Genomic DNA, 22,873 nt, shown 5'->3' with positions numbered 1-22,873 from the left:
CTCCTGATGGCACCAGATCAAAATCTACACACAAGGAAATGACCAGAACGGAAGCCAGGTACATGGAGGGACATTTGTAGCCAGAAGTCCTACACACTGGCGTGATGAATCAAAACGGGCTGGCTTTTTTAATGCACCATTCATCCTTTATGTGGATATGACCAAACAGAAGAAGTCAAAGAAAGTTTGTCCAGAAAGAAGTCTAGAGCAACAAACAGTGTGCTGACGTGTTTCTGATGATTTGTCACCGTTGTGACATTTATTATGAAAACAAGTCTGGTTGACCTAACCTTGGTTTAGGTCAGCCTGGACCTTATACGAGGTCCCATTGCTTGGTTATAAAACAGGTTGGTGGATGCTAATCTATCCTCTCATCTCATAGCTACCAGCTTAATGCCCCATAGTAGGGTCCTGTTCTTAAAACTCTGGGAGTTCACACATGGCTCTCCAAGGATCGTTTTGTAATAAGAACTGTGTTACTGAGAAGTTGTCGAGTCTAATTTTCATAGACTAAATCTAAAGGCATCCTTTGGCAAACCCTATGTAAAGGATATAATCACCTCTTGGTTTACCTTTAAAGTTAACTCAAATTTTCATATAACCTTCACCACCTATAATTTAACATCTAACTTGCCTTGTAATTTTCTGTCTTAAAACTAGGTGTAGATGAAGGGACACCTAGGACTTTTGTCCAGGTAATTTTAAGATTTTTGTTGTTATTTGTTTGTCTTGAGTTCTTTTCTCATAAGGCCCAACAAAGTAGTCAGTTAATAACTATCAGTCAACAGCAACTTTATTCATCATTACATCCTATTCATTGCCTGATAAATCTAGCTAACTACACAACTCAAAACCAAGAATCACATTTGTTTTTTCCACTGATCACAGAAGAACCATTTGTCTTAAGCTTTTTCTCCAGTGAACAGAACACTGACAGTAAAGAAGAGGATTCACAGTTATAGAAACAGCCCTTTTTAACTCACCATACCCACTGCAGTAGTAAAAGTGAACATTTATTGAGTGTTCATGACGTTCTAGGTACTCCCTCTATGCCTTACTCATACATTACCTCATTTATTTCATCCAAAAATCCTAACAGATTTTGTAATGATTGTTAACATACAGGTGAAGAAAACATGTGGAAAGGGTAAGGTCAGGATTTAAACCAAGTGTGCACGCTGCTAAGCAGCACACCATATTGCCTCCAGTATTGGCAGAATGAAAGGATGAATTCAGGGCACATTTGCAGACCAAACCCAAAGAGAAGAAATCTAATAAGTATAAATATAGAGTCCCATTCTACACAGGGATGTGGGAGACCTGATCACAAAGCAATTAATATTAAAAACACAATGATTTTAGTGGACTGCAAACTCAATTTTCAGTCAAAACTAGAACATGGGTGGACAATTGGAATCTTAGACTGCATTAATACTAAAAATAAAAGCAGACCCACTACTGATTAATTTGATCTGAAATACTGTGGTAAGTACTGTATTCACCACTTGGAGAGGGAAAGAGAGCAACTATAACACACATGGAGAACGACGACCAGGAATATGAGGTGTGGTCAAAACGTGATCTATGATGTGTTAAACACCTTCCAATGACACATTTGGAAAAAGCGAGGATCATCATCCTGGGAAACATGTGGAAAGAGAGACAATATACAATCCTTGGTAGCTTCAGAGGAAAACACGAGTACCCCAGGCTGACAGGTACAGTATGGAGAAGTTTATGAAAGTCAGAGCTGTCACGATGCAATGAATTGCCTTATCAGTAGTAGCTTCCCCAATGCAGGAAATGCCCAAGCAGAGGAATGAGTGCCTGTTGGGGATCCATTCATTCATACATTAGTCATAGTGTCATTTGTGGGCCAACAAACTTGCTCAGGCCTCATGTAGATGGATTTCTACACTGAAAGGAAAGCTGACGTAAATCAGAAAGTAGACAAGAAGAGTTCTAATTTCCATTCCACTTCTAAGAATCTATGATGTCTTCCAAATATGGTGGATAAATTAGTGCTCTGAAACAGGTGTTTTAAACTAATCTATATTAGTGGAATTAAGAAAGGAAGGAGGGAGGAAGAAAGGGAGGGAGGGAGGAAGGGAGACAGGAAAATAATCTGAAAATAGTATGTTAGAGACGAGTGATTAAATATAACACTGAAAATTACATGATCAAATCAAAAATTATACAGTTTTCTTTAAAATATCAAATTTGTAGGGGGGAAAGAAAAGATGAGACAGAGGCTTTTCCCCTTCAATTTAAGATCTTTAGAGAGAAAAAAATGATTAATCAGAATTTAAGTTCACTTTTCTCTTTCTGGTAACTTATCCAGTCCTATGACTTCAACAACCAAATATGGAATACTGGATGCCAAATCTGCAATCCCAGCCCAGAACCACAAATCAATCCACCCACAGACATCTTAAAAATTCATTATATTCCAAACTGAAATTGTCATCTTAATCCTCCATAACCTACTTCTCATTTTACACAGCTTAATGAATGGTACCACCATCCATCAGGTAACTCAAGCCAGACACCAAGAAGCCAAGGATGACCCCTCCCTTATCCATCTGTTATCAAGTCCACCCATTTCCTTCAGTTTAATATCACTCAAATTTATACCCTCCTCTCCCTAATTCAGTTCAATTTCTCAACATTTCCACTTGGAATTGCTGTAATCATCTCTTGAGTAATCTCCTTGCTTCTCATGTTGCCTCCTATTCACACTGTTGCAGGAGTGATTGTCCTAAATCCTAAATCAGATCATGTTATCCCACTATTTAAGATCAATCCTTGAGTATTTCACCACATGTTTCAGTGAAAACTCAACTTCCTCCATCTACCATATGAGAAAAACCCTTTGTTATTCAGGGGCCAGGATTCTAGCCCACATCCTCTGTCATCCCTTGCTCTAAGGACCCATGTCTCAGTCCTATGGAACTCCCTCAGTTTCAGGCTTCCTATAACGTGCTCTAGCTCTCACACCTCTGCACACACATTTCTTTCAACTGGGAATTTTCTTTTTTCCTGGCTAGTTCTAACCCATCCTTTAAGACTCAGTTCATTCATTATCACTTGTAATATAACAAAATTCATACTGATTCATCTAATGACCATTCCCAAACCCCTTCTCTCTTCCCTGACTCTTGAGTCACAGGGTCAGCTGATGCTGTTCACTTTCCCAGCTTCCCTTGCAGCTACAAGTAGATATCTGTTAGAGATCTGGCCAATGCATTGTTAGCGCAAGGTTATAGAAATGCCTTTTTTTCTTCTCCTGATGATATGAGATAGGTGTAGGTATGGATGCAGCTCTGATCTCTTCCCCTCCTGCTTTCTGCTGTGAACTCTGAGGTGATATCAGGGGGATCAGCAGCCATCCTGCAAGAAATTCAAGGTAAGAGAAAAAGCTGAAGATTGAAAGTCAGCATGCCGAGGAGGGCAGAAAGGAAAGATGTCAATAATGATGTGCTGAATCCACACGGGCAACCTCCTAACCCCAAACGTCCCCTTCAGTGAGGAAAAAAGCCATCCTTATTTAACTAACCTACTATTATCAGGTATTCTATTACCTGCAGCTGAACAAATGCTTACTGTGATCGCACCTCTGGGAATTCTTTCCGTATTCTCCACAAGCGAGGCAGTGCAAAGTGGTTAGGAATAAAAGCTTTGGAGTTCAATAGATAGTTTTTTGGACTCTGGACTCTGCCACCTACTAACTACACAATACCAGACAGGTAACTTAATCTCTCTGATCCTCAACTGTTCCACTGTAGATGAGAATGACAATGCCTAGCAAAGAGGTTTATGGTGAGAAGCAAACAAGGTAACATATATAAAGTTCTTAGTGGATGCCTGGTACACAATGAGCACCAGATCATATTAGCCATTATTATGAGGAAGCTGATGGTTGATAGCCCAGATATATAATTCAACAGCACCCTGTGTACTCATTGATAATTCCCCTGATGCCTTGATTTATAATTATTTGATACTAATCTGATTCTTTCCACAGACCATGGGTCACAATGAAGGTAAGAAAATTGACTTGTCACTATCTAGTACCTACCATAGGGCCAGTATGACACAGACTTTCCACAAGTATTTGTTGGGTGAGTGAATGAATGAATGAACCAAAGACTAATTTAAGTGTTGAAGTTTATTATTTGGTTAGCTGCTAGTACAAATGGAATTTATACACACACACACACACACACACACATACACACACACATATACATATATATATGTATACGTGTGTGTGTGTATATATATGTATATACATATGTATTTGTGTGTGTATACATATATATATATATATTACTAGGTTACTAATTGTGTGTGTGTGTGTGTATACATACATACATACACACATACTGAGGACCATATGATTGCAGACATGGTAATAACACATTAATTTTATTTACCAAGAAGCCAATCAAACTTTAAAAGCAGTAAGATATTCTGCTTTGCTTTCTCAAATACGTAATTTGCCCTCTCCCTCACTGCCGTAAGGGAGTGCTTCCTCTCCATCTGAAAATCAAGACAGCTAAGAGATGAGGTGTAAAAAGTGCTCAAGATACAACCAAGCCAAAAACTGAACTCAGGATCTCTGTCTTATGTTCTCTACTCCTTCTAATTTAACCTCTAGAAAAGGTTCTCCCTCTGAACATTTACTTGTGAAGAAGTTATAAAATGAAAAATCTCCATCATTTTGTGGGGGGAATTATGAGGGAGCTTCTTTGGCAAGTCAACAGTCACTAAATATTAAAATTCACCAAAATATTTTTTTCTAAGCAGTTTTGTGTCATCTACAGTCAAATCCATACAAAATAGAACTGTATAGGGATGCTATTTAAATTTGACGCTAAAATATGTTGCGTAATCCCAGTGAGCATGGAAAATAGCTTTTGATATAAAAACCTGCCCTCCCTTAGTTGTTAAGATTTTCACATATAATGGGAGCACTTTCTTTTTCTATCCTCCCTTGTTGTAAGGGAAAGTGATCTGCTCTGATAAAACTTCAACAGGTGCTGAAATTTATATATTATATTATAGCCTTACAAGCCTACACTGCTTATTAATTATCCACCTAAGAGTACACTACTTTACACATCCTGCCCCTTAACTAGGGCACTCAGAAAAGCCACTGCACTTTGCTTGGCTAACGGACCATGTTTGAACGCTAAATGGCCCAGCAAATGCAAAGATTTTCCCATATGTACACTTCACAATGTTAATGTCAACCACTGCCTACGCAAACCAACTGCATTTCTACAACCACATTCCACCTTGAGGGGAACTTAGGGGGCACATCTAGGTATGAGCAATATAAGCAAGTTATAGCTAATTTATAATGCAGCCTCCTTAGTGTTTGCAAAGGACATTACTGTGTAGTTACAATTGTGAGAATAGTGAGCTCTCTTTCTTATTCTGCTCTGTGAATATTTTAAAGAAGTCACAGAGATGCTTCTTTCTATGCTAGAGCAGGTGTGAACTCAATTCCACCCTTAAACTAGTAGCAGCCCAGCTGAGAGAACAGCGTAAATTTTTATTTCAAAAGCAAATGACACTCTTGAGTGTATGGGGCAAAATCTCATTAACTATTAAAATGCCTTTAAAAGACTGTGAGCAAGGATATTTTCTTCTGTTTTATTTTCAATTTGGTGTTCAAACTATAAAGTTTGCAATGAATGGAAAATGCGATCACAAAAGAATATATATTTAGAACCGTTTTATTTTTGAAGTAACATAAAATTTCAGAGAGTAATCTTTCCCCTCTGACTACATGTCCATGAGTTAGGTCAGTAATAGAAATAAGAAAACTGAGGTTAAAAGGAAAAATGACTTGTTCAAGATCACCAAAAGGTTATTCAGCAAACTACTATTTAACAGGTCAGTATTTTCCCATCATTAGTTACTATGATGCCTAACAGAGGTTGTCCACAGCTACTTGAGTGGTCTGCCAAGAAGATACTGCAAATATTTATTCTCACAGCATTTCAATTTCCAAATAATACTTGTGAGACCATCAATAAGTAAGGAAAAAAGAAACTCTGCAATGAATTTAAAAAAACCCATACACACAATTAAAAGCACGAATTTGATCCTATCAGGAGACCAACGCTTAAAGCTTCCAAAAATATGGGTATTAGGCTCATTTCCAATTACTCAGAAAGTTCTGAAGGAGACAGGGTCACCAATGAAATTTCTTCCACAATTTGGTATTCCCCAATTAAGTACAATGAGTTACACATAAAGAGTTTATGGCTGCATCCAAAGTATTCAGATTTGGCTACTGAACTGTGAAGAGTACAGCTTGGTTTGAAATAGTCAAGGTGAGGAAAAGGCAGGAGCAATTAGTAACCTAGGAATTTCGGACTTAGATAGCCACTCCAATGCTGATCACACAGCGCTAGAAAGTCGTACTTTGTGATCACAATGCTCTAAAATCAGCTTTTTATGTCTCTTCCTCTCTCATCATTCTCTTCTTTTGTCTCCACCTTCCCCAACAAATGTGATCGAATATTACACCCTGTCTATTTTCATTCAGCTTTAATGTGGCCCGTAAGGGGGTGGCATTTAATTAATCACTTGCCAAATGTACTACACGAGTCTCAAGTTTGCATATCACTTTTGCCAAGCTGGTCAGACCCAATAAATAGAAAAACAGTCTATATAAAATAAAAGTAGATATAAAAATAATAATTCACAGTAACTGAATTTAAGTGCCAGGTGCTTTTCACGTTACTTCATTTAAACACAGAGCAACTACTCAGATGAGAAATTCTGTCGGAGCACTAAAGATTGCCCAAGATCACACAACTGGAGAGCAGCATGCAGGAAGTCAAACCAACGCCCAAATGAAAACAAGCCTTGCTCAGCCCACTACTGCCCACTTCCCCCCACATTAGGGCTTTAGTGGGATAGTCAACCTATAGGAAAGCTTTAGATATTTTATTTTAAACATAAACAAAATAACTGGCTATATTTTACGATTTAATGTGAAGCTTCCTTATAGTTTTTCCTATTAAATGAACTAAATGTGTCAAGGAACTGAGGAGTGATTAATAAACAATTATCAAGAAGATGAAAAATGGTTGGGCTCTATCTATTTAGTGCTTAGGAATCAATCTAGTTTAATCTCAATCCATGCTACAGACATTTTGCAACTTTTGGTCAATAGGCCTGACATTATGCAAAAGAAAACAAAATGAGATCTTAGGAAAGACTCGGAAACCTTTGAGGGTGAAGGGGATGAGAGAATAATCACGTGCAGAAGCAGCATTCTGTGCCGAGCTTCTTTGGAGAAGAGTGAACTGAAATGGAAGAAGTCTGTCTCTAATAACACCTTCCCAAGAACATGGAAGGTAAGTGTAATAGCATCTTCTTGATGAAAAGCATCCTACCTAATGGTTACTCCATTATTCAGATAGCCTACAAGGCAGGAGTAAAAAATCTCAACTTGTCAGTGGGCCTGCTAGCCTAATCACTCGGGCACCAACCACGCCAAGGCGTTTCTTAGCCCAGTGTAACAATGAAACTTGAGAACATTTAAGTTGGGGGGAAAAATGGCTGGAGGAAAATACTTCACAAAGGGGCACATCTGCATTCAACAAAGTTGTCCCCAAAGAGGTACTTATTTTATAGGATTATTGTTTTGGCTGAGAAAGAAATCTTTCCATTTTGGTCTTGATGTTTACAGAACTTAATATTCTATATTACCTCCACCTGTTCTTGCCTTCTGTTCCAATCCCATTAGAAAGTAAGATGTTTTAAAACTGCTATCACCCAAGAGCCCAAAATATAGATTTTTTAAATTAATTACAGACAAAAGTGACAGAGTACCAATGTGTAGCCTTATAATGCCATAAGGTAATGGTCACGCAGCAGAGCAGTTATTACAAAGTCTATCATTTCATTGCTCTGCTCACATGGGGGGTGGGAGATATTACTATTTTCACTTTAGAAATGGAAAAGTTGGGGCTCATGAGAAATTTATCCAAAGTCCCATCACCATGAGGCAGAAAAGCCAAGACTAAAGCTGCAGTGACCCCTAGCCTGGTCCTCTATTCCATGATGGCTCTCAAGACTTATAGTGCTTAAAACTGAGTGCTTTTGCTTCTTTGGTCCTCATGCATGTTATAGTGTGTACGAAGACAATAGGCTTATTTGTATTGAAGGTCAATGTAGCACTTCGGGTAGATACACGTTTTAATGGACATTAGGTTCACAGACCCTGTAACTCTACTGATATTTTCTCCTGGAGCTGAGGGGCGATGAGAGGTTTGAGAAATGCAGTGTTTAATCCCACGACCGAGGATCCAGTCAGAAATTACATTCACTGGTTAATGCTATCACAGGCAAATTTTAGGTATCGAGCTTATGCAAAATTCAAAGAAACCATCTTTCCAATGAAAAACTTAACAGAAAAACTTTATACTAAATAAAAACAGCACTGTTTATTTCATATCCAGCTTACCTTTGATAATCGATGGTCTTTCCCCTTGCCTGTGTTCTCACTGACCTGATTCATGTCACGACTGTGTTCAGCAGAGGTGGGGATTTTCTGGCCAAGAGCTGGATCCAGCTCTTACCACAATTTCATGCAGTCTTGCATGTTGACTAAAATTAAATGCTGTCTTTTGGTTGGACTTAATCTTCCACATGAAAGATCAACAAATACAACTGTGTACATATTAAAATAAAATTGAGGTTTTTTTTTTTTTTTTTTGCCCCAGGCAGTGAGTATTCTTGTCTAGTGCTTCACAGTAACATGGCACATTGTTGGAAATAACTTCCTGGGAGGCTACTTGGCAGTGATGCAAGGGAACAATCTCTGCCTGTCACTTGTAGTGGCATGTCCTGGGACTTGCTGCCCCAGGCCTGCTCTGAATGGCTGCAACAGGAGACTGTGGGAGTGGGCACTGGCCTGAGGTTCTGCCCAAGACCATGGAAGGGACTGGGGAAAAGGCTGGTGGCTGGAGCTACAGGTCTGCTGCTCAGCGTGCTCTGGACAGCATGGCAGGAATTCAAGCCAGAAACATGAAAGTGGAGGTTCTAGGTGATTCGGACATAAAGAGGAGTGACTTTGGCTAGCTGCTGACTTGCTCAAGGGGCAAGGACAATGAAGGCTCAGGCCTTACATATATGGAATGAGAACAGCGCGCCTCAGACTCCTTCTGCCTGTGCGTGACTCTCATGCCTGCGCTTTCTCTTTCTTCCTCGTTTCAATACCTTTTTTCCCCACCCCATATCTTTTCGTCTTTCTCTCTAATTTGCTGGCCAGAATTTAGACTTGAGACTCATTTTTATATTTTGCTTATTACATAAAAGTTTGACACTTGCTCTTAATTTCAAAATTGTTAAGTTGACAAATGTATATTTTTCTCTTAAAAGAAACTAAATAAACTCTGTAAGTTGCTACATCCGATATGCATTCTCAACTCCTTTCTTGTCTCCTTCCATTGAATAGGCTGAAGAAACTATTGTGTATGTTCCCATCCCCCTGCCCAAACGCTGTAGATGGAAATAACCATAGAATATAGGCAGGCAAGGGAGTCACACTGCTGGACTCACCTTTCCCTGCTTCTTTCTGCATCGAGCCCAGATTTGACACCTGAAAGCCAATGACAGTCATCTTGAGACAATGAGGAAAAGGACAAAAGAATCACGGAGATAGCAGCCTTGACATTACTGAGCTGCAAACCAGTTCTAGCAGCGGCCTACCACAAGACTTCTAGTGCGAGAAAAAGTATTCTTAAGCCACCATTCACCACATTCTCCATTATTCCTAGCAAAAACATCCCTACCTGATACAAGCTGCTTTTGACTTTTACTTGACTCTAAAATGATTTATTTTCCCTTGGGGTCAATAACTTTCTTTGTGAGAAATCTTCCTCTGGTATTTAGAAGACTACACTTTTCTGTTAACTACAGTTTTCAAGTAATGTTTTTTTCTGGTATCAGTTCTTCTAAATTTCATAAAGCCTGGTTTAGTCTACCTAGTTTGACTATAAAGATGTTTGATTATCACAGCATTAATTATACTTTACCCTAGAGTAGGTAGCTAAATGGAAAGGAAGACCAATAAAAGAGGAACAGAAATATTTATTGACCTGACAAGAGGAAATAAGTTACTTTATCTGAATACTGGAAACACAACCTTTTTCAGCAGCCTTTCAAAAAATATTGATTTTACTTATTTCCTTTTACAGGTAAAGTAATCTGTGGTATGTTTGAAATCTACCACACTGTAATATGGTCTATTTCCTGACATTAGAAAAATATTCTGGACAGTCAAGGATACAGTACCATAGGATAACTTTCTATATGACTGGCTCTGGTTTTGGGTTTTCTTTCTAATACAGTAAGACGTAGGCCTGACTTTAATTTATGGGCTTTTCATTTGGGGTTTAAACTCTATATATCTGATTCCCTGATTTATTCAAGAATGCAACCATTCAACAGCCAGTAACTGAGATTCTACAACTCTGCCAAGCATCGGTCCAACCATCGGTCCATGCATAATACTTTTCTCCTGGTGATGTAACTTAATAGGGTATTATTTTAGTCTCGATCAACTTGATCCTTTAACTGTAGATTTGGAATGAGCTGATGTAAAAAAGGCTTTAAAAATTACATTTAGAAAACATATCACTAGCAAAGTTACTTGAAGGTATCATAAAATAGAGATGAATGGATTAGAAAGAACAATAAAACATCTCTAAAGATAAAATATAGTATAAGGATAAAATGGCATATCTAAAAGATCAATGAACCATTACATAAGAAAATTATCTCAGAGGTCACCTTTAATTTAAAGATTTCAAAAGTAGCTGACCTGAGGACCCACAGGCAGTTGTAGCAAAACACAGAAAAGTCAGTTCTAGTGACAGAAAGAAATCTAACTATGGGTGGAGAACACACAATGCAATTATATATGACTTACTACTGAATTGTACACTTGAAACACTGGATTTTGTTGTTAATCAATGTCACCATAATAAATTTAAAAAAGAAAAGTCAGTTCTGAGTTCCAGACTTAGTTCAAAATCAGGATTAATAAAATCACTCAGATGATACTTAGTCTGACTCAATATTTTGGGATGATATTTTAAGCTTAACATTTTAAAATAACAAAACTCTCAAAGAAAATTAACAAGTTAAGACCACTACTGAACATTTCTTCTTTCAGAAATTGTTTGTTACCACATTATCAGTTCAACAGAAAACAGATGATATCAAGATAACCTCAAGCTATGAAGTGTCATAAAAAAGATACTGAAAATGCACAGACATCCCTAACTAATGAACTTTCAAGCAGCCTGATATTACTCTCTAATTTCAGAATACTTTAAAATGAACTAAAATTTCTAGAGTTGACATCCATATTCACAATTTCATTTTTCTGAAGTTACTAAAATATTATTTGACCTCTGGTACTTTGAACATCAAGTAATTGTCATTATTGCACAGGATTTGTTATTTTTAATACTTACATTTCTGCTTGGGGGAAAAAAAAAATCTGACCAAGAGGTTGTTAAATCTTACCCATGCTTTGAAAAAGCTATGTTTCTTTGTGGTCATTCTTTTCCTTTGTAGGTTAAGGTTTTCAAAACAGTTTTCCTAGTAAGAGCCTCTTCACTGGGTATTTCCAGCTTTACAATGAAAAGAAAAAGGCCCTGTTCTAGCGTCTACTCACATTTGCTGTTTTACAAGAAGAGTGTGCCACTAGCCTCTGCTACTGGGATTTGAAAATGCTCACAACACTTCACCTTTATGCCGGGCTAAACTCAGGGTAGCCATAAACACTCTGAAGTAATACGAACCTAAATATTCCTGCTAGGCAAACGGAGTACTGGAACCGAATTATAATGAGCTAGCAGCTGTCACAATATGACCACAGTAACCAAATCAAAATATCAACCGCTAACCCAGATGAGATTCAAAGGTCATCCTATAAGCCAGCAGCTTTCTTCGGTTCTGCCTGAAACCTTGATCTAATCCTGCAGTAAAATGTTCCACTGAGCTAGTTTAGAAACCAGTTACTCTACGGTGGGAAATTATTTAGTGCACTAAATAAGTGGTAGAGTACCATTAGTGGGACTAGAACCGAATACCGCAATAAGGAAACCGAATCATTCACAAAAGGACATGTAAAAACACAGGAGCTGATGTTGAACTAAGCTGCACCCAACCGTAAACAGTATCACTTTTCACATCCTTCAGTTACCAATGCATGTCTATAATCTTATTGGCAACTTGCTCACTCAAACAATCTAGTTTTCAATTAAGGCTCTGGAACAATAGAAGGAAAATGCACGTTTAGATTGTTCCTTGGATCAAAAGGTTTTAGCTGGAAAATACACTGTATGCCACTATAAAAATATTTGGACAATTACTTGCAAAAGTTTAATGCTTGGCCAAAAAGGGGGAAAAAAAAAAAAACTAGGAAAGTGCTTTAAAAATTCATATTCTTTGCATATAAGTTCTTGCCAGGATTTGCAAACTATTCCACAGCATACAGTCCTCTTACAAACAAGGCTCAGACCCATGAACTTTCTGTCCTATCAGCATATTCTGAAAGCCACCCACTGACCACCTGTAAAGGTTTAATCAAACTATTTAAAACTGCAACAAACAAATTTCCAACAGATCAAGTGTACATTATTATCATTAATAATGATAGGTAGTCACAAGGAAGAAGCGATTTGTTTTCTCTTTAATACAAAACAGGACTTAGAAATTCAAACAAGTAAAAATGCAAACTGGTTTGTCTCTACTCAATGAAAGCAATGAGTGAGGACTCAGAAAATGTCAGGTAAGAGGATATATTGATTGGTCAATGCGGGCTGTTATCTAGCTGATTCAGTACTTAATAAACTTCTCAAATCCTCCAGACTCCCCCACACCAAAAGAAAAAGAAAAATCCATGCACACTTATTTTTTTAAAATAGGGGCTTGTTGTTTTGTTTATTTTAATTAAGTTCTTCTTTAAAGGATGTACATAACATCAGCTTCCAAAACTCCATATACCAACTCCACTACAGAGAGCAATGGAAGGAGAAGCACTTTATAAACCAAGAAGTGTCATTAATCCATCTACATAACATGAGTTTGTGTGTGCACACACGCACAAGCACACATGTGCTCATTTGTTTATTTTTAGTTTAGGGATTCATTAACTATCAAATAGAGTATTATATTCAGATATGCAACTTATTTCAAAAAAAATGAATGGAGACACTCTATTACTCTTATAAATTATAACCCATTTTGCATAAGTTGGAGACACAAAGAGTTTCATTATTGCGGTACCAAACATAAGTATTATATAATAAAAACTGTAACATTTATATAAAACCATTCATGTAAAATCAAAAAGTTCAGAATTGTAATAAAGGGTTTTGTGACCATAAAAGAACTTATGAACGAATGTTAGCAATGCCTGCATCATTTCTCCAAAATAGTGTACTGCCATAAAGAACAAAATATATAATATTAATTCACTCCCAAAAGGAGAGAGTAGTTCATTATTTTTTTCTTTCTTTGTAATAAACTAAATCTCACTAAGTGAACAGTTTACCAAAAAAAAAAAAAAAAGGAAAAAGAAAAAGAAAAAAAAATCAGGTCATCTGCAGTTAATAACTCTTTCCCGTAAAATTAGTGTCACTTATTTCTGTAGCAGACGCCTAATTTAGTTACAGGCCTGATTGATTTGACAATAGAGAATCTGGTCCAATAAAGTGGCTGATTTATTCCTGATGCTATAGCTTTTACTCTAATGTGACATCACAGTAGAATTAAGTCGTTGACATGTAAAGAAATTCTTTGTAATCTTAATGAAAACTAAAGATTCTGAGAGTGGATACTGGAATATTGTCAAAACTTAAAGTCTAATTCCCTCTTTTTGTAGAATGAGAAACTCCACAAAGATCGTGATACAGAATATGGATTTGGACACAAAGAACAGCTTAGGATATAACATATATTCTATGAGTTTAAACTGTTTGCTGTACTAATGGGTTTTATTTTGTCTTTGTCTCCCTTTGTAAATTGGTTGTCTTTAATTTCTTGAAAATGAGCTATCTTCTCTTTGTAAGGATGCAGCAGAACTTTTGAGATCACTCATCTCAAAAGTGGTTTCATTTTAAATAAACAACAGCTTGAAAAAAAAATCAATAAGAATCTTTGTTCCCAAATCTAGCCTTGAGATACTCAAGCCAATCAAGAAGGCGTTTGGGATGTGAGAAATTATAAGGGTGGGACGAGTTTTTAATGCAGCATCATAGTTGGTTCTCAAAAAATATTTTGAAAAAATTCTTCTCCAAACTAAAAATGCAAGGTATTTCAGAGTTGTTTAAATGTCTTTTTCTCCTTTTTTCCTTTCTTGCACACTGCGCCGTGCCCTCTCACTCCGAGGGCGACTTCCCTGACCCCAGTCTGACACTGCACCGTTAATGTCAGATAAACCATTTAGCCCAAACACAATTCTTTTCTGTGCAAAAATCTGCTTGAGGTGGAAAATGTAGCAGTTTGTAAACAATAAAGAGCCATGTTTTAGACCAGACAGCTTATCTAACAGAGAAGTCCTTTCATGGGAACAGTGGGTGGGAGCCTCCGGCCATAGCAGCATTTCCTATCACAATGCAGGAGACGGTCTTGGCCTCCATATTTAAGGGTTTAATGGGAAGGAGGGCAGACGGGATAAAAGAACACAGCTGACATCGACTTTCAGCTTAAACAACAACTAAGTGAAAAGAACTCTCTCCCCTAAAGCTCTAGACACTCAGCCTACTTATATTATTTTAAATACTATTTGGACTGAAAAACAAATTTGGTTTGTAAAACAGTTCCCCATGAGGACACATGAACAAGAGGAATTATTTAACATTTTGTATTGTTTTGTGTGTTCTGTGATATTAACTTATCAAGTTGTTCTTTAGGAAAACTTTTTTTTTTTTTTTTCTTACCAACTTTTTAATTATTGTTGTTATTTTCTTTTTTTTTCTTTTGGTTCTTCGGGGGTTGTTTTTGGATTTTTTTAGGGAGTTTTTTTATTTTCTTTTTTTTGGTTGCACTTTAGGTTTTTTTTTTTCAAATTAATTTTTATTCTATTTTATGATGTTGGGTAAGGATGAATAGAGAAGTGATGGCATTAGAATTTAAAATTATTACTAGTCATTGACGAGCCTGAAATTGTTCCTTAAATTTTGAGTCAATAAATATATTTAGTCATTGGCATCTGTAAATCCTGAAAACAGGAAACGTGCTGCACTTTTCTGTAGACAACCGATGAAAAACTGAGATTCTCATTTTAGCTATCAAGTTAACACATAAATATGAAATTTACCATTTTAAAGTTAACAAAGCACAAATATAAGAACAGTCTATCATCAAAGACAACTTTGTAGTTCTCAAAGTTGGGATGACACTTAAACACACAAACATATGATATTACTCAGTAAAAATAAATTGCTAACATTTCTCTGCTTTGTCTATTTTGGGTTAAATGCCTGAAATTCCTTGAGATCGATTTAATGGTGATTTTTTTTGGCGGGGGGAAGAAAAAGACTGAGGTTCAAGGACTATCTCTACACCTTAAGTAACAAGTATAATTCCAAGGCTTAAAAATCAGGATGTTTTTTGGAAGCATTTGCAATTATGGTTTCAAAATTATATAATTACAGCTGTGTGTTTTCTTTGGAGTCCAACAGCTTACAACAAGAAATTTAACTTCATATATTGATGATTTTGTAATACAATTTGGCTAAGTTCAGAGATATACTAATATTGTTAAAAACTCACATTTACTAAAACAAAGATCTTTTTTTTTTTTCAATCGAAAGTAAGGCAACCAGCTTCTGAGATCTTTTAAGCCATTATGAATTATCTTTTCATTGCTCAGGTTATTGCTATTAAACAAACATCCTACAGGGTATCAAAGCAGAAAACTATGCTAAGAATACCAGCAGGAAGGGCATGCTGGACATTTGCAGACTGTCTCAAACTTCACACAGCTCGCTTCCGGCGAAGTAGGATGTCTAGTGCACTAAAAAGTTCACGCCTTAGTAAATACATGACCAGATTTTACAGTTCAACTTGAACACACCACTGCTTGACTTACGCACACTACCCTTATTATTAAAGGATTTTCTATGATATCTTTTAATAAAAATTCACAGCTAATACTATATTTCATTGCCACCTGGCAGTCCAATGATATTTTATTTTAAATATTCACCACTTTTACTTCATCGACTGTAACTTAGAAAACTAGTGTTGCAATGCTGAAATTACACAAAGTGCTTTTTATCTAAGGGAGACAAAATTTTCATGGAGATTTTGTATCACTGGGACTCTGTAATCCCACATGATTGTAAAACTTAGTCCTTCATACACCATTACCAGGCACACCATCAATATTTTCCTGTAATTGAAAATTACTATAGTGAACTGACCAAAGATCCAAGTTCCTAAAAACAGAACATCTGTCTGGGCTAGTGTTCTCCCTTCCACTGTAAAACGTATTCATGAAGAAAATCAAAGTAATTTAAAATTCATCTTACTTTGTATTCTGGAATTGACAAAAGGTGGAGAGAGATTGTCATGTGACCCAAGGTCCCTGTTGGTCATGTGGTCATAGGGAGTCCCATCTCCATAGTTCTGTAAATAAAATACAGCATGTTTCAATTTTACGTGAAAATAAAAATCAGCACATAAATATGCTCCCACTATTGAGACCTTTCTGATCCAAAGAAACTGGAGTCCACCACTCTGACTCACGAACCTCATTGTAAGGAACCTGCTTCTTCACAAGCACATTGGGTAAGAGAGGGCTCTAGTGTCTGCAGAGTTCAAATTTTCCACATAATTACTGTGAAATCTAGGGAATAGTAATTATAGAACCAATTGCATGAAATTGTTGACATGATTAAATGAAATAATACATGTAAAACACCTGATAAAATATATTGCAAATATTAAAAGTCTTTATTTTGATAAGCCAAAATTATTAAAAAGAAACAAAAACAGAAAGCAAAGTTGTGCTATAAAGGAAAATTATCCATAGCCTGTAATGAATTACTTTTGGAAGACCAAAGTAGAGCTCTTTAAACAACATTTGGTTTTTAGGATATTGAAATTTCACTGTGTTGTTATAGTCATTATTGTGGTTGTAGGAGAATTGGATCATTCCATAAGTAATTAACATATAGAATGTTAAAATTATTATAATATGACTCTGAATGATCACCAAAACTTTAGCATAAATTAGTACTTCAGGATTTAGAGAAAGTGTGCCACAAAAAAATTATTTTTAAAGCAGGCATAATTTTTGGCAGAAATTTGTCATTATTATGATTAACTCATTGTTTTAATGGGAATTTAAAATTAATGTTTTTAAACAGCCTAATCACTTATTTTTAATGGAGGAATTTGATGACATATAGAAAAGAAAATCATCTATATCAGTCTACTAAGGTGCATTAAGTAACTAAAAAAAAAAAAAAAACTCATCTGCTCAGCTGGTTGCACTGCCCATAAAGACTAACTCAAATTTACTCAGAAGTGTCAGTCGGCATGCTAGCCAAAGGGCAGAATCTGCCTGCACAAAAAAGGCGGATGCTGCATGAAAAATGAAAATGCACATCACCTCACTAGAGAATAACTGGACTCCTTAAAGTTCCAAACAACCTCATTTCAACTAATTTTCCTCATTTATAAAAATTAGTTTGAATGATACTGTAATCTAATGCTGTCAACATGTCAGTATGTTGAAAGAAGTCACACTTTAAATACCTAGCATGGGTTTTAAACTCACTCATTCCATACCCAGCAGGCACTGCATAATACTAATTATTATTTATTAAGTGTCTTCATCCTAAAGAGTATACCAAAAGCTTAATTTACATTATCTAATTTAAACCTCAGCACAGTACTGCAAGGTAGCTGATAGCATCACCACTTTAAGAAGAGAGAAGAGAGACTTGGCATGACAGTACAGGTACAAGTCAACCACAGTAATCTGTCTCATCCAAACTCTCTGAATTTAGAAAACATAAATTGCAAATATCGATTCAAAAATTATTCACCACCATATTCCCTGAAAAAAAAGTGGCAGGACAATTAATGAAAACTAAATAAAAGTCAGAATGATCCTAAATGGACCTCGTTCTCAGAAATATAATTAAAAGTACTATGTGTATTAAACTGAGAAATCACAAGAAATTAAGTAAGTCTGAATGAACTAAACAATAGAGGGAAGTGCTCTCATCTCCAACACTTGCTGTCAGGGGAATGGATTTATTCCTGCAAATGCAGACTGTAACATGAGGAGGAGGAAAGATTTCCTCAACCCATCCATATAACGCATTAGAATGTCAAACTCGACAGCTGGTACAGGGCTCAACAAAGTTACTGGTAAGCTTAGAGATCCTGCTATACTCTGAAGACTAGAGCGAGAACCACAAGGCCAAAGGACAGGTGGAAATGGGTAACTGTGGCTTGCTGAAATGTCCTCATTTTGACAGCTTGATTACCTTTCTTGCCTCTTATGCCAAAATAGAGACCTCCCCCCACGCTAAATTTATGTGAACACTTAAAGAGTAAAATGTTACCCTCCCTACAGAATGCTTTATCTATATAGCTGGTTGGTTGAGGTGCAGATGTTTGTTTAGCTATGTGCTCTATTTTTAATTTGGGGTATTACATGTATATTATAAAAGCAGACATGGATTTTAGAGGGCCTAGAAATGATTCAACTGAAGGAAGACAGATTATATATCAAATCACACATATTTAAGTTGTTGGAAGGAACATAAAAGATCCTCTGGTTCTACTTCGTCATCTTACAAATTAGGAAAACGAAGATCAAAGAGGTGAAATGACATGCCCAAGGTCATATACGTACAAGAACACATATTGTCTAACAACCCCACTCTACCTCATTCTATGGTCTTCCCATTACACCCAAACTAATAACCAAATCATGGAGGAAAACCATGAAAGGAGTGGCAAAATGCTGAGACCAAATAAATGAATGAACCCGACTGGTGACCAAATGCACTACTGATGGAATAATATGTTTACAAAGTGAAATCAACTGATATATATTATATAGATTATACTGGTAGGCTAGAATTTCATACTATGTCTCTAGAATTATTCAGTAGTCTATTTATACCAATACATTACAGAGATACTAGGATTTTTTCCAAAGTGTGACATCTACAACAAATAATTTTCTATAATACTACATCAATAACTGGCAACATAAGGCCAAATATTTAATAAAGGATTTTTCTTTTGGTTAGCAGAAGTGGAACAGGTGTCAAATTCAATAATAGCATCCAATAAGAGAATGAAAAATAAATTCCAAACACAAGCTGATCCTCATTAAATTTAGTATGCATATATATCCGTGCAATTGTGTGTGTTCGTTAGAGAAACTCACCTTCAGTTTGTCAATTTACATATGTGGGATGTCTGGTTGTGGAAGAAATGATTAGATATACTTACCCTGGACGGGCTTGGATGTCCTCCATTCCCCCAGGACCCTGAGCTACTTCTGTCTTCTACATCTAGGGACAAGAGAAAGTTCTTTAGGCTTTCTTGCAATAATTCTTTCTTTTTGTATATGCGTTTTTAAATTAATGTTTCAAATTAATCTCCTGTTGCCTTTAATTAAGAATCAGGCACGGGGCTACTACGATGATAGTGACTTCTGACCCATCTACTTAAATTAACTCATTTAAATTCATAGCAGAAATGAACTGGACCCTCAGGAACTAGAGGTATGAACATAAAAATTACTTCCATCTTTCACAGTGTTTCATAGCATCAACTTTTATAGACATGAAACTGCACTTAAAGTTTTATTTAAATCTTCTGAACAAAATAAATGTAAAACTACACTATCACAACCTTAACACACACAAAAAAAGTTAAATTCAGGTAAATATTCATACTTACATTGGCAGGACCCATGCCAAAATACTCTAAAACTCAAAAGCCCCTCTCCCCCCCAAAAATTCGGTTGTCTATTTCCACCAGTACAAAGATATTACGATTTTGTTTTCGAGGGTTTTTAAGACAACATTGTCTCAGATTTTTAATTTTTTTAAAATAGATTTGACCACCTGGCCCACAGTCTTTAATCTGGGCATTGAGCTATGGAAATTACAGTAGTTAAAGCAATGTTTTATTTTGCTAAATAATGGTGAAGAGATCGACATGAACTACGGAAAAGTTGGAATTCTAAATCCTATAGCAGCAAAGTTCTAATGCTGACTAGATTACTAAACGCTCAGTTAGTGCTTCAAGTGGCAAATACTCAGGATGGAGGATGTAACAGCTAAGTTATCATTTTAAGTGCTTAAAACATAAAAGTGTTTTAAAGATCAGTCACTCTATATTTAGAAACAGCTTTGAGATCTTTGATGAAAGGCCCTTTATAAGTATAAAAAGTTTTACTGTTCTATTATTTTGATCACGGTTGATAACAGACGGCCATCACAAACTTCCTCTGACAGAACTGGAGGAGGAGGTGTGAAACACTGGTTCAGCAGACATAATCCCATTTATTGTATTTCCTAACATTTCAGTGATACTGTTTATTCTCTTACTGCACTACTGTCATTCCTTTTATTACTGCTGTTTTATCATCAGCAGAAATAATCATAGTATAATTAATTGATTGATTTTGGGGTACAGTAGGGTACATGGCATTTGAGCATTTTAGAATATCTGAAGAGATGGAATAGCAACAACAATAAAAAAACAACTATTGTCACTAAACATGAATTCTTCCTGTTTTTAAACGAATTATTTTGGTTCCCTTTTTTTTTTTTTTTTTTTTTTGGTGCTTCAGAAGGTACTGCAACTGCAAACAGATGTCTCCTGTGGACAGCTAAAATCAGGAACAATAAGCTTTAAGGAAAGTCGAGAAAGCACTGGGGAGTCATCTAATAGGGAGAGAAAGTGCAATACCTTCCCCGAATTTGCTGTTCAACAGCCCAGCCTCCTGGCCTATCTGGTATGTGCTGACCGAGGTACACAGAGAAGAATCCTCTCAATTCTCACATGAATAAGTTTTGTTGCCTACATGGTTCTCTTCATCCTTAACCAAAAATCTAATATTTCGGGGGGAGGGGGGGGAGAGTCTAAGTGACCAGATCTCTCAAACACTGCAGGTTTTCAGAAGTTTGATGCCCCTTGATTCCTTTTCACCTGAAACAGCCAGCTTGGATTAATTGGAGGGATTTCTACTCTTCAATTTGGCCAAAAAATAATGCAGGAATGGAGTTGAATCCCTATCTTTACCATAAGATGTCATATTATTTGGACGTATTTTCTCTTTTCAAATTTCAAAGAGGGTTTTGAACATGAAAAGTAGGCAGAGACACGGAGGAAAGTAATGTCAGGCCAGTGGTTCTCCGCCAGGGGCAATTTTGGCCTCCAGGGGACATTTGGCAAAGTCTGGAGACATTTTGAGTTGTCACAGCTTGGGGGGAAAGGGGCGCTGCTGGCATCTAGTGGGTGGAAACCAGGGATGCTGCTAAACATCCTGTTCATACACGACACAGTCCCCAACAACAAAAAATGTTCTGGCCCCAAATGTCAATTGTGCCAGGACTGAGAATCCCTGTGCTAGAGGAAAAATCATATTAAAGAGCAAAAAGAAAGAACGAGTTGGAGAACAGACAAACTAGAATTTGATTTATAATTCAGTACGAACTCTTTCTAAATACAAAGTGACTTATGCATTTTAACCCAGACCTGAGCTGGAATGTTTCGAGAGACCCGCGTATACATCTTCTGTCCACAAAATAAAGTAAAAATGACTGTCAATCAAGCAGCCTGCTAATTAGCAGGCAGATAAAACACATCAAAACTTGAGTATTCCCAACTGGGCAATTTCAAAAGTGAGCAATCCACTAATTAAAAATGCTGGAAGTCTAGCTTTTCCAAAACAGGTTTAATACTGGTTGGGTTCCTTTACAAATAGATTCCCAACCAATCAAATCTGACTGCTCTTTTGCCATCCATTCCCATTTCCACCTTTCTCATTTCCTGACCGCATGCTGCTGTGCCTTCCTCTCTATTACTGCTCTCTTTTTAACAGACTTTTCCATCCTTTGGCCTCCTGCTCGATCTAGAAGGTAAGGACAGATCTCTAGCTCTCCCAAACCTAATTGAATAATCATATGATTTCTGATTACATTTTATCTTTGAAAAAAATATCTGTATAACTGGTGCTCATTCATCCAAGCAAGCACACACAAGGCTATAGAATGGATATCTGTAACTCATAATACATATAAACATGTTACTTTTATTTATTTCTATCTTCTCCCCCACTGAGCTTTATCAGATCTGCCAGTTAGCATGCATTTCCTCAACAACTGTTCCAGCACATCTCAAAATGCATCTGACAACCACCCCACATCTGAGTCACCTGGCATGCTCATTTCAAAAAAAAATCAGCATCTTTAGGGTCCACTGCAGACTTAGTGAGTTTTGCTCTTTGGAGATGGGGCCAAGAAAAAAAAAACAACCAAAAAACTGTTTTTATCCAGGTTCCCAAGTAATTTTCATGTACATAGGAGTTTGAGATACAGCAGCCTGCTCTATCGGGAACACAAGACAAGATGCATGCCCCTCACCACAGCAGTTGCCCATCTCACTCTCTATCTTAAAATCTCTGCCTGGGTTTCCAGTTTCAGAAGCATTCAAAACATGCTCCCATCACATCTATTTCCCAATGGTTCTTGCCCAGACTCACTTGCTATGTAAATGCTAAACATGGCCCTCACTCGGTCAGTCCTTACTCCCTACTGCTGTACCTGAACACTGCACACAC

General features: G+C 36.7%; 1 protein-coding gene across 10 annotated transcripts in view; it reads right to left on the bottom strand.

Annotated features, from left to right (window-relative positions):
- Positions 1-22,873, bottom strand: part of TCF4 (transcription factor 4) — a 340,304-nt gene that overhangs the window by 209,746 nt on the left and 107,685 nt on the right. For all 10 annotated transcript variants that reach the window (XM_023531161.1, XM_023531162.1, XM_011361117.2 and 7 more), the window contains 2 exons: positions 19,531-19,592; positions 16,581-16,677 (listed from right to left, as the gene is read on the bottom strand). In XM_023531161.1, the coding sequence (XP_023386929.1) occupies positions 16,581-16,677; positions 19,531-19,592 (159 nt within the window). The remainder of the gene's footprint in view (positions 1-16,580; positions 16,678-19,530; positions 19,593-22,873) is intronic.

Source organism: Pteropus vampyrus, unplaced genomic scaffold (genome assembly GCF_000151845.1).
Source record: "Pteropus vampyrus isolate Shadow unplaced genomic scaffold, Pvam_2.0 Scaffold62, whole genome shotgun sequence".
In the NCBI taxonomy this organism is placed as follows: Eukaryota; Metazoa; Chordata; class Mammalia; order Chiroptera; family Pteropodidae; genus Pteropus; species Pteropus vampyrus.
The sequence above is the reverse complement of the archived record's forward strand: the minus strand, read 5'-3'. Positions and strand labels throughout refer to the sequence as shown.